Source organism: Aegilops tauschii, chromosome 3 (assembly GCF_002575655.3).
Source record: "Aegilops tauschii subsp. strangulata cultivar AL8/78 chromosome 3, Aet v6.0, whole genome shotgun sequence".
NCBI lineage: Eukaryota > Viridiplantae > Streptophyta > Magnoliopsida > Poales > Poaceae > Aegilops > Aegilops tauschii.
Genome location: NC_053037.3, coordinates 176,114,922 through 176,131,925, shown reverse-complemented (window position 1 = coordinate 176,131,925; position 17,004 = coordinate 176,114,922). Strand labels below are relative to the sequence as shown.

The following is a 17,004-nucleotide window of genomic DNA, read 5'->3' as shown; positions in this document are numbered from 1 at the left end:
TGGGACTCCAGGAACGCTCGTGTCTTTCACAATGAACAACACACACCCCTAGATATTCTTCGGAACATTATCTTGGATTTCACGCTTTGGGCCTTTAGGTTTAAGGACCCCGTCAGTAGGGAGGCTGCCGTGTCTTGACACCTATACCTATCCTCTCGCTGTAACCCATGATGTAACTTGCCCGTTGGGCCTTTTGAATAATATATACAGGTCGGGATCCTCTCCCCCGATGATTGTTCAAAAAAAAACTCTGTTTGCAGTGGCGGAGATAGGGGGGACCAGCAGGCCCCGGCCCCCCCTAACATCAGGATTTTACTCCTAATTTGCAATGAACAGTGACATGATTAGTAATTTTTTGCTGCTGCTAGTCAATTTCTGGCCCTCCTTGACTTGTTCTAGCTGCATTTGGCCCCCGATAATGCATCATCTACTCTTTGCCCCCCCTGTTACTTATTTTCTGGCTCCGCCACTGTCTGTTTGGTTGGCTCTTCAGTGTTTGTCGTTACTGCCAGTACGAAGGCGGAGGGAAATTTCCTCTCAGGTGCTAGTGTGGCAATCGAGAAATATGAAACGTGGATTTGCGGGATCCGATGGCTAATGACCGCAAACCCCTGCGAGCCTCTACTCAAGCAGCGATCCCTGCAACTATCAAAGAGAACATCCCACTGTAGCAGAAGCTAGTAATAGTAAAGAAAGCAAGAAAAATCTAGAAGACAGACAAGAACTCAATCTATAGCATTTTGTTGACTTTTAAACTGAAACTAGATACACATCCATCGCATTCAGTAATGTTTACACACGATGGGGGCAACCAGAAGTCTTAAAAAAGAGAGGCTTGCACTGTTGCTGTAGGTAGATACCAGAGAAGCAGAGAACAACCGGGGTATCCTGATCCTGGACCTAGCAAGTAGCAACAAGAGAGCCACAACTACCCAAGGTATCATGTAATGCGTGTAGGCTAAGTCTTCATTGCAGTTGCTTCCCTGTGATAACAAAGTCAAGGTGAGCATAAGGAGCAACTTCTATACGACTTTCTTTTCCAAAGTAAAAATAAAAGTAGAACAAAGGCCCCCTCTTTTTTTTCATAAATTTATGGAATCAGCTACAACTGTGACTCTAAAACCTCAACAGTCCCTAAATGGCAGAACCCACCTCACATTCAACTAGAGTCAAGATCATCATTCATATACAATAAAACTTACTCCCTTCGTCCCATAATATAAGAGTGTTTTTGACACTGCACTAGTATATTATGGGACAGAGGGAGTAAGACGGAAAAAATTATCACTCACTTGCACTGCATAAAAACTTCGCAGTTTTAAAACTTCTTATATAAGAAATGTTTTTTTATCTTTCACAGGACTAGGAGAACACGGAGAATTTACCTTAAAGCATTCTCAATGTCAACGGCTTTGGGGTCCAACTTTAGGCCATCTGCGAAAGCCTCACATGCTTTTTCGTAGTCCTATAAGTAAACAGCACCGATGAATTCCATGATCGTACAAGATTGAATAACTACTTTCTTGTTTTTTTACCTTCAGACGCATAAAAGCAGCCCCTTGTCGATAGCAGGCTTTTGGCCAGTTGGGTCGCATCATTCTACACAAAGTAGCATCTTTGAGAGCCATAGTTCCATTTTCCAAGCGCAACAAACAGAGACTCCTATTTGCTAGCAGGGTTGCATAATCATCTGAGCTAGGGCCAAGTTCCATTGCCTGCATTACAGCAATTACATTCCTTTTTGCCATACTAAAACAGAGTTCCGGCAGTAAAAACAAAAAAAATACTGCAGGCAATGTAATTGGCATTTTTTTAGTAACTGAAGTAGAGCCACGACCATTTTTTATATTAATATTCAAAGCAGCCTTCAAGCAAGTTGCGTAGTTGGCATTTTTTTTAATCAAACAGCCTTCAAGAAATAAAGATTAAGCACAGTAACTTACAACAGTATACATCTCTGCTGCCATCATATATTCACTTCTCTTAAAAGCCTCAGCAGCTTTTAATTTCAATTCAGCTCTTTTCTTCTGACACTTAAGTTTATCCTGATTACAAAAACATCCAAGGTCAAAACAAATATGTCAAACTAATACTGACAAGAAGCTGTATTTAGACACTTTGCACATAAATTTCAGTTGTTATCATTTATCAATATCATTACCAAGGATAAGCATAATGGCATAAGAACAGGCGATTAATAGCAACTATGACTCTGCACCACGATGTGGCCAAGTACCAGTCCAGGTTCCTCCTCCCGTTCCCCCCCCCCCGCCGCCGGCCGCCCTCCCGCCGCCACTGGCCGCCAGCCGCGCCCGTCGCGCCCCTCCTCCCCCTCCTCCGCCTCCCTGTCTGCTCGCTCGCCCCCCCCCCCCCCCCCGCGCGCGGGCAACAGGCGGACCCCTGCGTCCCCCTCTCCTCCGGCCCCCCTCCCCGTCCTTCTCCCCCCACCGCCGCCGGCGAGGTCCGCCGGGCCCTGCCCGCGCGGCAGCGGCGGCGGCGGGCCGTTCTTTCCCCGCGCGCGCATGGGGAGGCGCGGGGGCCTCCTGATGGCGGCGGTGCAGCTCAGCCTGCAGCGCTGCGGCCCGGCGGCGGGCTTCGGGGTCCTCGGTGCGGCGGCGCGGCCGTTGGCCGTGGGGCGGCGTGGCAGTGCTGCTAGCCGGCGGCGCCCGGGCGGCCCAGATCTGGGCCCTTTCAGGCTCCATCTGGGCTAGGGCGGGCCGGCGGCTCGGTGCGTGGCGAAGGCGGTGGTCTGTGGGCGGTGGCGGCTTCGTCGGCCAGCGAGCTGCAGCACGACGGCAGGGGCTGTCCGGACCCTTTTGGGTCCGGCCGGCCTCGGCGCCTGGTAGGCCCCTTGTCCGTGCGTCCGGTCGGCTCCGCGGCGGCGGCGGTGGATGTTGTTAGAGTTATAGTATAAGTCATGTATACCCCTTCGTATTTATCCCGTAGTATAAGGGGTTTTCTGCATATGTACCACACCTGTACATGTATATATATCGGCCTATGGCCTCATGGGAATACAAGTTGCTTATTCCTAACATGGTATTAGAGCTAGGTCAATTTTTTGCACGCTGCAACTTGTGCTGATCCGTATCGCTCGAAGCCGCCGGCTCTCTCCTCTCGATCGGCCTCCACGCTGGGCTGCTCCGTCCTCCCTGCTCCCGATCGAAGTTGCCGGCTCCCTCCTGCTCCCGCCCGCCAACTCCTGTCGCCCGGCCGCCAGAACGCGGCTCCCGCCCGCCGCTCCCGCCAGAACGCGGCTCCCGCCCGCCGCTCCCGCCATCTCCCGCCCGCCGCTCCCGCCATCTCCCGCCTGCCGCTCCCGCCAGAACGCGGCTCCCGCCAGCGCCTCTCCCGCCAGGCTGCTGCTCCTGCCCAGGCGCTGAGGTCTGCTGCGCCGGCTTTCGTTCCCAGCCGCCGTCCTCGTACCGGCCTCTGCTAGTTTCAGATCTTTGCAAAAAAAAAAAAAATGTCTGCTGCATCAGGCTACGTTGCTGTCCCTCGCTGTCCGGTGATCTTCGATGGTACCAACTACACCGAGTTCGCTGGCTTCATGCGCATTCACATGCGTGGCATCCGTCTCTGGGGTGTTCTTTCTGGCGAGGTTTGCTGTCCGCCCCGTCCGGTTCCTCCGGTGGCCCCTACTCCGCCGACTCCACTGGTTCTTCCTCCGGATGCTAATCAGGCCGCCAAGGATGCGGCTAAGGTTGCTGATGAGGCTGCTGATCGTGCCTATGATGAGAGGGCTTTGGCTTATGAGGAGGCTCTTCAGACGTATCATGGTGCTCTGTCTGTTTACACCCAGTGGCTCGATGATGATGCTCGTGCTGCAGCTGTTCTCACTGCTAGTGTTCTGCCTCAGTTTGCTTCTGAGTTTCTGGGTCTTCCTACTGTCTTCCAGATGTGGACCTGTCTTCGTCAGCGTTATGAGCCCTCTGGTGATGCCTTATATCTTTCTGTGGTTCGTCAGGAGCATGCTCTTCAGCAGGGTGACTCTACTGTTGATGACTTTTATGCACAGAGTTCTGCTATCTGGCGCCAGCTTGATTCTCTCCGCAGTGCTGGTTGTCGTACTTGCCCCTGCTGCCAGGCTATCCAGGCTGATTTGGAGTTTCATCGCGTCTACGAGTTCTTGTCTCGGCTCCGTAAGGAGTTTGAGCCCCGGCGTGCTCAGTTGCTTGCTCGTGGCCGTATTTCTCTCATGGAGGCGCTTTCAGAGATTCGTGCTGAGGAGACTCGCCTACGTGGTGCTGGTTTGCTGGAGGTTCCCTCTGTGCTCGCTACTCGGGTTTCTTCCACTCCACCTGCTGCACCGCCTCATTCTCGCTCGAGTGCTCCGCCGCTCTTGCCCACTCCTTCTGGAGGTTCAGGTCGCCCCCGTTCACATTGTGACTACTGCAAGAATGATGGTCATATTGAGTCACAGTGCTACACCAAGCGGAAACACCTGCGCAAGGCGCGATCATCAGGGACTGCGTCATCTCCCTCGCCAGCTTCAGCCATTGCTTTGACCGAGCAGGATATTCTGAGACTTAAGCGTCTGCTCGCGGCTTCAGGTTCTTCCTCGACGGGTACTGCTGGTTCTGTGACTGATGCTTCCCGCACTGAGCACTCGCCCTCTCCACAGTCAGGTACATCCCCATGGGTTCTGGATTCTGGAGCTTCTTTTCATATGTCTTCTCATTCTTCTGCTTTGTCTTCTCTTCGCTCGCTGGATTCTCCTGTTCATGTCTTTACTGCTGATGGTACTCCACTTTCTGTTGCCAGTAGAGGCCATCTTTCTACTCCTTATTCTGTTCCTGATGTTGCTCATGTTCCTCGACTTACCATGAATCTGTTTTCTGCCGGTCAACTTACTGATTCTGGTTGTCGTGTCATCCTTGATGTCGACTCTTGTTCTGTCCAGGATCGTCGCACGCACACTCTGGTTGGGGCTGGCCCTCGCCGCCGTGATTCTCAGGGTCTTTGGGAGTTGGACTGGCTTCATGTTCCTTCCGCTGCCACCACCGTCGCCAGTTCCTCCGCTGCTGTCGCTTCTGTTACTGGTTCCTTCAAGCAGTGGCATCATCGACTTGGTCATCTGTGTGGTTCTCGATTATCATCTTTAGTTCGTCGAGGCCTTCTGGGGTCTGTCTCAGGAGATGTCTCTTTAGAGTGTCAGGGTTGTCGTCTTGGCAAGCAGATTCAGCTACCATATTCTCATAGTGAGTCAGTGTCTCAGCGTCCTTTCGATTTAGTCCTTCTGATGTATGGGGTCCGGCTCCTTTCACTTCGAAAGGTGGTCATAAATACTATATTATTTTCATCGATGATTTTTCACGTTACACATGGCTTTATTTCATGACTTCACGTAGTGAGGTGTTGTCTATTTATAAGCGTTTTGCTGCCATGGTTCATACTCAGTTCTCTTCACCTATTCGTGTTTTTCGTGCTGACTCCGCTGGTGAGTATATCTCTAAGATGTTGCGTGGTGTCCTTGCTGAGCAGGGTACTCTTGCCCAGTTCTCTTGTCCTGGTGCTCATGCTCAGAATGGTGTGTCTGAGCGCAAGCATCGTCACCTTCTTGAGACGGCTCGTGCTATGATGATCGCCGCCTCTCTTCCGCCTCATTTTTGGGCCGAGGCTATCTCCACTTCTGTCTATCTCATCAACCTTCAGCCATCTGCTGCTTTGCAGGGTGGTGTTCCTTTTGAGCGTCTGTTTGATCGCTCTCCCGACTATTCGATGCTTCGCTTGTTTGGTTGTGTTTGCTATGTTCTTCTTGCCCCTCGCGAACGCACCAAACTGACCGCTCAGTCTGTTGAGTGTGTCTTCTTAGGCTACAGTGATGAGCATAAGGGCTATCGTTGTTGGGATCCTGTCGGTTGTCGGATGCGTATCTCTCGAGATGTGACTTTTGATGAGTCTCGTCCTTTTTACCCACGCCCATCTTCCTCGGTCTTTTCTGTGGAGGATATCTCTTTTCTCACTTTTTCTGACTCCCCTATTACTCCCGTCGCGCCTGTGCCTATTCGTCCCACTCCCTCTGCTTCTCCACCCCTTGTCGATTCACCGCCACCATCTTCCCCGGTCTCCTCACCTAGCATGTCACCGGATTCTACACCTTCATCTCCGGTGACTTCTTCGTCGCCACCCCCTGATTCTACCTTGGCGATTCCTCCTTCTCTTGTTCCATCTCTTCCTCAGCATTACACTCGTCGTTCACGACCTGTGGATGCTTCCTTGGATGAGTCGTCCTCTTCCTCTCAGCCTACTTATGGCTTGCGTTCTCGTCCTCGTCCGCCTGTTGATCGCTTTGGATTTCCCACCGCTGGTGCTGCTGTTCTTGAGCCGACTTCTTACCGTCAGGCTGTTGTTCATCCTGAATGGCAGTTTGCGATGGCAGAGGAGATTGCTGCTCTTGAACGCACTGGTACCTGGGATCTTGTTTCTCTTCCTCCCGGGGTTCGTCCCATCACTTGTAAGTGGGTCTACAAGGTTAAGACTCGCTCCGATGGTTCTCTTGAGCGTCACAAAGCTCGTCTCGTGGCTCGTGGTTTTCAGCAGGAGCATGGTCGTGATTATGACGAGACTTTTGCTCCTGTGGCCCATATGACCACTATTCGTACACTTCTTGCCGTTGCCTCTGCACGCCACTGGTCTATATCTCAGCTTGATGTTAAGAATGCCTTTCTTAATGGTGAGCTGCGTGAGGAGGTGTACATGCAGCCACCACCTGGGTATTCTGTTCCTGATGGCATGGTGTGTCGTCTTCGTCGCTCTCTCTATGGCCTTAAGCAAGCCCCTCGCGCTTGGTTTGAGCGTTTTGCTTCTGTGGTCACTACTGCTGGTTTTTCAGCAAGTGTTCACGATCCTGCATTGTTCATTCACCTTTCTCCTCGTGGCCGGACTCTTCTTCTTCTCTATGTTGATGATATGGTCATCACTGGGGATGATCCCGAGTATATTGCCTTTGTAAAGGCCCGTCTTAGTGAGCAGTTTCTTATGTCTGATCTTGGGCCTCTTCGCTATTTTCTTGGGATTGAAGTCTCTTCTACCTCTGATGGCTTTTTCATATCCCAGGAAAAGTATATCCAGGATCTTCTTGCTCGTGCTGCTCTTTCCGACGAGCGCACTGTTGAGACTCCTATGGAGCTCAATGTTCACCTTCGTGCTACTGATGGTGATCCTCTCCCTGACCCGACGCGTTATCGTCATCTCGTTGGCAGTCTTGTCTATCTAGCTGTCACTCGTCCGGACATCTCTTATCCGGTTCATATTCTGAGTCAGTTTGTTTCTGCTCCCACATCGGTTCATTATGGTCATCTCCTTCGTGTTCTCCGATATCTTCGGGGCACGATCTCTCACCGTCTCTTCTTTCCTAGCTCCAGTTCGTTACAGCTTCAGGCCTATGCGGATGCTACGTGGGCTAGTGATCCTTCTGATCGCCGTTCGCTTTCTGCCTACTGTGTATTTCTTGGCGGTTCTCTCATTGCCTGGAAGACGAAGAAACAGATTGCAGTTTCCCGTTCGAGTGCTGAGGCTGAGTTGCGAGCTATGGCTCTTTTGACGGCAGAGGTGACTTGGTTACGGTGGTTACTTCAGGACTTTGGTGTTTCTGTCACTACACCAACTATGCTCCTATCTGACAGTACAGGTGCTATTAGCATTGCGCGTGATCCTGTGAAGCATGAGCTCACCAAGCATATTGGTGTTGATGCTTTCTATGTGCGCGCTGCTGTGCAGGATCAGGTCGTTGCTCTTCAGTATGTGCCTTCCGAGTTACAGTTGGAGGATTTCCTGACGAAGGCCCAGACTAGAGCACAACATGGCTTTTATCTCTCCAAACTCAGTGTTGTTCCTCCACCATGAGTTTGAGGGGGGGTGTTAGAGTTATAGTATAAGTCATGTATACCCCTTCGTATTTATCCCGTAGTATAAGGGGTTTTCTGCATATGTACCACACCTGTACATGTATATATATCGGCCTATGGCCTCATGGGAATACAAGTTGCTTATTCCTAACAGATGTCCCCCCACGTTGGCTGTGTTGCGGATGCCCCCGAGCCCACTATCTCTTCTCCCATCCTCCAGGTCTGGTGTCGGCGGCCTCAGGGAGACGGTGGAGTTGGTTCGGCGACCGTGGTGGCAGATGTTGGTGGGTGGCGTGCTGGGCGGTGCACTATGGATCGTCTGGGGTGGTGGTGGGGGTTTGGGTCGGGAGAAACCCCTGGCGGCTCGTCCGGCCCTGACGCGGCGACGCCTGCGAGTGCCGCCGAACCTTCCTGAAGGGCGTCGGGTACACCCTCCCCCATTGCCCCCCCCCCGGCGTACCGGGGGAAACCCTAGGACTAGTCCGGGCAACAGCGGCGTCGTCGTCGCCTCCTTCTTGAAGGCGTTGCTTGGTACGCGGCGCTTCGGAGTGCTGGGTGCGTGGTGGTACTTCTCCGGAGGGTGCATCTTCGTTTCGTTGATCTGCCGTTGTTGGCATTTATTTCTCTTTCTTTTTCTCTCTTTTTCCTTTGGGCTTGTTTGTGTTGCGGCCCCAGCGAGCTGACTGTATCGGATGATGCTTTTTCTATAAAGCGGGGGGAAACCCTTTATCATTAAATTAATAGCAACTATAAATAATTCTCCTCCATTTCACTCAGGGCATCTCTAGCCCGTCCCTTATAATTTAGCCACATCAATAGTGGGATGGCCGTTTTGGCTCAGAGGAGCATATGCTTCTGGATGAACAGTAAATTCAGAAATAGTAATAATAAATGTTAAAATTCTGAAAAAAAAATTGTACATGTTCATGTTAGTGTAACAAGTTTGCTTGACAATTTTCATGATGAACGGAATAGCAGTGCTTCGTCGGTAAAAAAAAAACAAAATTAAGTAATAACATTTGGCGTTCGTCTTTTTTTTTTTGCACAGGTCAAAATGCCTAATCTTTCCCCCTAAAAATTTGCCAGTAGCGTTTATGTGTGATGATGTACATATTGATTCTTTTTCTTTCAAAATTTTGACATTTGCAAAAAGTAATTTTGACACGCAGGAGCTTACGCTCCAAAGCCCAAATTGGATTTCTGCTCAAACAGCTCGTTACACTCGTTATATTTGATCCGCTAATGAAAAACGATTCCTAGCCAAACCCTTAAAACTTAAATCCCTAAAAAACACTTTCACCAATTCTTCTAAGTTTTTGTGTATGTACTACATTTCAACTACATATTTGCACACATATTAAATCCAAACTTAACAATCAAAGTTCACAAAATTCATGAATATTAGAAAATTAAAGTTCACAACAAATTATTCGAATTCAAACACGCAAAAGGGTCCAAATGAAGTAAAGAGCATGATAGAAGCACAACAATCAACCAGTGCTATGGAGTAGCCACCGATGCTAAACAAGATCATCTTGGAGCTAGGTATGAACTTTTTGGTTCTCGATGCTTCGATGCGCTGCGAGGAATCAATGCATGTTGTTTGCATCGTGTTCCGGCTCAACAGGATCCCATTGGTGATGTACAGAAAGTTCTCTGGCATGGCTCTCTCATCTTCAATGATCATGTTATGCAAGATGATGCAACATGTCATTATTTGCCATAGGACCAGTGGCTTCGAATACTCGGCAGGGCCATGAACAATGGCAAAGCGCTTCTGAAGCACACCGGAATCTCTCTCAACATCCTTGCAGACTATTCACACATTGCAAAGTGGGATCTCTTAATGCCTTTAGGTCACGTGGTTGTCTTCACAAATGTGGTCCATGGAAGATAGATGCCATCTGCAAGGTAGTAACCCATTGTGACTGACGGTCATCATTGACAACATAGTTGCAATAGGAGCATCTCCAGCAAAAAGCATTCCAAATAGTGATAATCTCGACAGCACATTCAGATCATTACGAGAGCCAGGCAATCCAAAGTATGAATGCCAAATCCATAGATCCTCCAATGCAACTGCCTCAAGAACGATTGTTGGATCTTTTGGGTGCCCTTTGTACTGAACATTTCATCCCACAAGATAATTCTTCTATGTCTAGTGCATGCAACCAATTGATCCAAGCATACCATGCCATCCATGTTTTTCACTCAAAGCCAAAAGCCTCTAGGCATCTTCATCATTGGGAGCCCTCAAATACTCTGCCCCATCTCAATCATGGCTCGTGTGTTTCTTTGAATGGCCTACAAGATTGAATCTTCCCCGATGCGGACATAATCAATAATGGCATCGGCCCAACACCCATATGTAAGCACTCGAACAGCTGCGACACACTTCATTAATGGGCTTGCACTTATCTCCCCTGATGCATACCTCCTCAATTTAAACCATTCATCATGCTTCTCCACAGCTCTTGCAATGGTGAGGAAGAGACATCGGTGCATCCAAAACCATGGAAGAAAATACTTCTCCGGGTAGGTTGCATTGGGATTGAAATAATCCTTCATAAGCTTCTTATGGCCCTCTGCTCTATCTCGATTGATGCACAAGCGGCCAAACTATGATCCTAGTCTCGGTCTCCGGAAGTCATTATTAACAATCACCATAATGGCGATTTCAAAATCATCATCTTCTTCCTCCTCTTCTGACAAAGAGTCGTCGAAGACCATCTTCCTCAACCTCTTCATCTACCCTATGCAATATTCTGGGTTGAATTTGATTGCAAAAACAACAACACGTAATGAAAATAGCTATAGAAAGCGCACCTAAGCAATTCATCGAACACCTTTCCGGCAGAGAAGGTTAGAGCTTCAACTGGCGGAGTTGATCGAATCCGAAGCTACGGGTGGACGGCAGGCAGGGCAGTAGACGGCCATAGTCAACGGCGGGCCTCAAATCGAACTCCTCGGGCGATGACAAAGCTCGCCGGTCGCCTACAAAGATCGCCGGTCTTGGCGCAATAACGGCGCCACAAAGCTCCACGGCAGGCGTTCTACATCATCTCCGTCATCCGCCGGCTTCGTTTTGGAAGAAACGAAGCATATCTGGTTGTTTTTCCGGCCATGAGATAAAGGCGGCAGCGGCGGAGATATCTGTCTATTCCGGCGACTAGCGGGTGGATCAAAGTGCGGAGGCGGGCTTGCAGGTGGACGCCGGAGGCAACACCGGCGTCAATGCGGTGCGAGCCGGGGGGGGGGGGGGGGGAGGGCAGGGCCAAAGTTTACCATGAGAAGTGGTGCTGGTCGAGTATATTTGAGGGCCTAAAGAGCGAGTGCTTAAAGATTATAAGGAGTTAAGCCGGATAAGAGCTCGGCAAGGTGTGGTTTTACTCCTTAAAATAAGAAATATAAGGAGTTAACGCCTTTTAAGGGACCGGCTAGAGATGCCTTAAAACTGTCACATGCCTTGAAATCTCTGCTTAAAATAATTGTCCATGGCCAAAATAAAGTGTATATTTAATAGTGTTTCCACTATCTACCCCTAATTTAATGATTTGAATGAAATTAAGTGCGAGCATGCTTGCATACTTGCATGTCATTTAGTAGGGGCATGATCATTTCTCATAAAATATTTCTTAGATCTGGGTTTTTTCTGAGTTCGTATGCATAGTGAGCTGATGGCAGATATAGTGAAACAAAGAAAGTTACAAGTGATCATAGAAAGAGACACATACCCGCTGCAAACCAAAAGTTTTCACATGCGAAATGACCCCGTCAATGCTCCAATCGGGAAGCTTTGAAATCGGAGAAGTTACGGGAAATAACATTTCAACAATTTCTCTTCTGCCTTGGGAAGCAGCAACTTCAATTGGAGTTATACCAAACTGCAAGAGCAGAAGACATTGTTGATTTCCCAATCAATAATCATTAATATAAATATCATGTGCAGTTGCAAACAATTTACATGTCAATATGATTCAAAACTCAGCACATTTCAAACAAATAAATAAATATACTTCGCACAATATCAAATGCATGAAGCAATTATGGAATAGCCTGATGCCCTCACCGATCCTCATCCAAGAAAATCTTGCGTTAATTTCTGCAGTTAATTATAACGAAAATCTTAAGAGAAGTGTGTCACTTTTAGTGCATAAATTTATCTATGAAAATTTACGAAAAGAACAAATGGGGGCAGATCAGCTTATTCTACTGCTTGACCTCATAGAGGACCAATAGTAGTCAGGTACGTAAATACCAACAAAAAGTACGCATGAAAAGTAGAGCCTGACAGCAGTCAAACTGGAAACTGTATAACTCACTTCATCTGCAATATTCGGGTTGGCACCAGCTTCTAGTAAACAGTTCATGATGCCAGCTGAGCCACAAGTTGCTGCCAACGCCACGTAACTACCACCATTCGAGTCAGTGAAATTCACATCAGCGCCAGCCTGAGTAAATTAATTATTATTAGACCACCTGAGTTAGTGCTTGAGATGTAATACAAAGACAATTTACTCATGATGGGATAAAATTGTCCTACAGAATACACTTAACGGAGATCCACGAAGGAAGGTGACTAACCTTAATGAGTAGCTTCACACAGTTCACCGATGCAGTTGGTATGGGCCTTATGGCCATACTCAACGGGGTATCATCAAGGTTGAGAACCTTGTTTGGCTGCAGAAAGTGGATGGATCAATTTCCCATACGTGAAGAAAGGAAAATTAGAGAAATAATATCACCTCATTTGGTGTTATATATTATGCATGTATTGGTGATGTTCACAAAGAAATTAGACATAATATTTACCATACTGTGGGGAAGTGACTGTGTTTCACTTCAAAAGAACTACTTAATTATGATCAAATGCTGAATATATATCCGTAGCTTTGTACCAAAATAAACTCTTCATTTACCAAAGTAAAAGTAGCCACATTATTCCCATTCCAGTGCATGATAGCGTCAATGGGATGTATACATTCTTAAGGGTCTTAACAACCCCGATTTTTCTTCTTCTTTTGAACAGCCCAGTGTGTACAGAGAACCGATGTCTTACATCTGCATGGTGCTCCAACAAAATCTTCATCGTACCATCTTGACCATAAGTAGCAGCCAAATGCAACGGAGTCCCAAGCGGCGAGAGTGAATTGCAAAAAACCGCCACATTTCAAGTTTATGTTTGGATTTGCCACCACATTTATTGTGCGCCCCAAAAATCTACCGATTTTCTTGCTAATTTTCTCAATAAACACTGATGATCTATTTAGGACGAATTAATTCCATTTCCGATATATCGGGCCCACTGGTCAGGTCCAATGACACTAAATGGTCAACGTTGTTTGTTTTGACTGCTAAAACAAATCCCACCGCAACCATTGTCCCACCTCCTCTCGACTCTCGCTCATGGCCGGCGCGGCTCCGCCGCCTCTCTCTCCCGTGACCCCTCCACCTTCCTCCATCTCCTCTCCCTCCCAGTGCCGGCGAGATCCGCAGCACTGCGTCCCGTTCCGAGCCGTCTCACACTAGATCAGGTGGATCCCACGACGCAGCTCCTTCCCCTGCCCTGCATCGGCGAGCTCCGCCCCCCACCTCTGGTGCGCGGCGAGCCTGATGCATGGGACGGCCGGCCGGAGCAGTGCGCGGAGGCTCACGAACGAGGACGACCAACCACGACGGCAACTACGCATGAGGAACGCGAGCACGTCCTCGGCATAGAAGAGCCAGAGAGCGTCGTCGACGCCGCGCGCCACCGGCATGGCCAGGGCATGCCGCTGGCACCGGAGCCCACGGTCACACCGCACGTCGAAGATGCTCGCCAGCCGCGCCATGGAGTTCCCGTCGGCCACAGCTCGGCAACACCACAGCAGCATGCGTCACGTCTCACAGCCTCGCCATGCCGGCTCACGCCACCGTTTCGGCCTTCTCTAGCCAGGGAAGACCGCGTCACCGGGCTACTCGCCTCCTGTTGCTTCCGGCGTTGACCCAGGCAGCACGGCTGATCCGCAGACCATCACCTCTGCCCTCCCGTCCATCTCTGCCCATGCACGCGAGGTGTTTGTTGGAATGCCACAAGGAGGACAAGGTTTGAGCAAGATGACGATGCTGGCGGGTGGGCCCTCTGTTCAACTTAACGGTCAACCGACGGTGTTGACCATTTAGCGCCATGTGGACCTAACCAGTGGGCCCGATATGTCAGAAATTGAATTACTTCGACCCAAATCGACCATCAGTGTTTATTGAGAAAATTAGCAAGAAAATCGGTAGATTTTTGGGGCGCACAAGAAATGTGGTGGCAAATCCAAACATAAACTTGAAATGTGGTGTTTTTTTGCAATTCACTCCAAGCGGCGAAGGTAAATCCACGTCAATTCCTCTTGAAAGCAGCAGTTTGACTATTCCTTGATGTTCTGGAGAAGAAATTATTAAGAAGTTTATAACTCCGAATTATTTTCCAACATTTAACTTGTCTTTCACACATGTATGACACCTGACCATACCTCGAGATACTCTTTATCAGAATTGCCAGCCAAATTACGAGCTTAAACTAATATACTAATTCAAATTTTGACAGAACAGTTAAGAAGCTAACTAGTGCCATGCTCAGGATAACTAAACAACAATTTGCAAAGAACACTAATGCGAATACATTTGCGCCTGCCTTGTCGGTCAGATTGGACCGCATGACGGCCGGAGCCACTCCTGAACCGATCTCTCGATCGTTTTCAAGAGTCTACTGTAGTTTGTATCGTGTGATTTCATATGCACTTAAATAGCATTGAAAATATTATTCCAAATTATATATTATTTGTGTGTGTACATGAGAGAGAGACCTTTGTGTGCAGCAGCATGGAGAGGCGATCCTGTTTTACCACCTAACTTTGGATCGGCATCATGAGCAAGAAGATATTTTGCAGCCACAGCTCTCCCAAAGAATGCAGAAAGGAATAGCGGAGTTTCACCTGTAAGAAAAACAAAGACCAGTAGCTCAGCACAAAATCAAGCCTGCCTTCAACAATACAAATGTTCCTTTATGGACAAGGCACAGATCAATTACTGTTAAAAGTGCTAAATGTGGAACCGGAACATCATTAGTCCTAATTGATGCATTATGCAGTGACTGTCCTATGTTTGCTGTTTAAAACAAAGATAGCACAAAGGCACAAATAAAGGTGCAAGAGACACCTATACATTCAAGAAATCAAGATATGCTGGTATAAATGTCATGAATGAATTTAAAATACTTAAACTCACTTCGAATTTAAGTATAAGTGTATGCAGCGTACGATAACCAACAATATGCCAAGGGTGTTGCAGATGAATGGCCATCACTTTCATTGAATTTCACAGAAATACTGAAACTTCAGCGGTGCCAAAAATATTTAAGAAACTGAAACCCATAGAAAGGCCCGAAAAAGAAGAAACCCATAGAAAGAATTCTTCATTTTATTTTCTATTTTTGCAGAACGCTCTCTTCAGGCTGTATAACTATAAGATATGCAGAATTGAAGGGAAGGCAACGTAACCATTGTCGTTGGTTTGGTTGATGTCAAGGCGGAGGTCCTCCACGAGGTACCTGCAGACGTCCATCTTCTCCTCCATGGCCGCCAGGTGCAGCGCGCTGTTCCCGCTCTTTCCGTCAACCACCGCCGCCATGATGGCCGCCTCGCCTGGCCCGGAGTTGAGCCTCCGCGCCATCTCTTGGCAGTTGGCACACGCGCGCGACGGGAAATGCTTAGCATTGAGTCAAGTACTAAACGCACTTGGATCCACACATAGGGCAGATCTACGAACCCTAAGATAAAAGAGCAAACACGAGCTTGGTCGGTTACTTTTGACGAGACGGAGGTTGCCGTCGAAGGCGGCTTGGAGGAGCATCCTCTCCTGCTGCTGCTTCTCCATGGCGATCGATCGGTTAGGCGGCGGAAGGCGAATCGACGAGACCAATGCAAGTGGTAGACTGATGCGAGACTCCTGGTCAGTTAAAGAATAGAGGACCTACGCCGTAACTGGTTGCGGTGAAAAAGGCCCCGCTGATTTAGATGATTATCATGATTTTCATTCCTTTTTTGGGGCTTTCCTAATGGAAAATAAGCTTCAAATACGATAAACCTAACCTAGTAGCTAAGGTTGGATAGTTAGAGGGACAGTGATATCCCCAGCCCATCAGGGTTCAAGTCCTGATGCTCGCATTATTGCTGGATTTATTTCAGGATTTCAGGCGATGCGCTTTCAGTGGGAGTAGACGCTCCCATCGACGATGAGGCGCCTACAATGACTTCGTAAATTTTAAGATGACATGACGGCTCAGTCTTTCGGAGATGCTCATAGGGGTAGGGTGTGCGTGTGTGCGTTTATATGGATGAGTGTATGCGCGTATGTATGAGCGCTTGCGTCTGTACTGATGTTCAAAAAAAACTAAATGTTAGTATGATCTATGTGTGTCAGTGTGTGTGCGCGCGCTTTTTTCTTTCCATGGCGCACGCAAGCGCACACACCTCTACATTAAGAGCATCTACAACCAGACTTGGCAAATCTGGTTCCTCGAACACCCGTGGACGCACATTTCAATAGTTGCATTTAGACATCTCATACTAGATTCTTAAATCCATACAAAGACATGCAAACTAAAATAAACCTATGTACTCTCCGGCAGCATGGGCGGCAACTACAGCTCTGGCTTCTCCGCTCCGGCCTCCTTCGCCTCTATCTCCGCGTCGAGTGCGACGATGAGTGCGTTGGACTCCGCCTGCTCCCGCCGGAGGAACGCCCGCTTGGCGTCTACATAGGCCTCATCCTGGATGGACTCCAGGATGTCCTGCTGCTCTGCCATCTCGTCGGACAGGGCGACGATGAACTCCGCCTCCACCTGCTCCATGTTGAAGCCCGACAGCTGCTGCTCCGGCAGCTCCGGCTCCTGCTACTCCACCTCCTCCGCCTCCATCGGAGCCATCTCCTCCTCCTCTTCCCCCGGGTGCTCCTCCTCCTCTTCCCCCGGGTGCTCCTCCTCCTTCGGCTCCGGCGAATCCGGAGGCAGCCAGGCAGCGATGCGGGCGGCGCGCGCGACTTGCCTCGCCCGGATCTCCTGCTGGATCTCTGTAGCGACCAGACCTCAAACAGTCTGTGCTGCTGTGCACCAGTGTCATCCCTGGAT

The 17,004-nt window shown here is 48.8% G+C and overlaps 1 protein-coding gene across 1 annotated transcript; it reads right to left on the bottom strand.

Annotated features, from left to right (window-relative positions):
* Nucleotides 1-731: 731 nt before the first annotated feature.
* Nucleotides 732-15,794, bottom strand: LOC109761368 (uncharacterized). Its single transcript, XM_073510246.1, has 11 exons — nt 15,377-15,794; nt 14,723-14,812; nt 14,206-14,260; nt 12,910-12,994; nt 12,435-12,530; nt 12,173-12,301; nt 11,585-11,734; nt 1,944-2,045; nt 1,536-1,715; nt 1,386-1,465; nt 732-983 (listed from the first exon to the last, which is right to left on the bottom strand). The coding sequence occupies exons 1-11, from the start codon at nt 15,546-15,548 to the stop codon at nt 959-961; spliced, it is 1,164 nt and encodes a 387-aa protein (XP_073366347.1). The 5' UTR covers nt 15,549-15,794; the 3' UTR covers nt 732-958.
* Between the last annotated feature and the right edge of the window lie 1,210 nt (nt 15,795-17,004).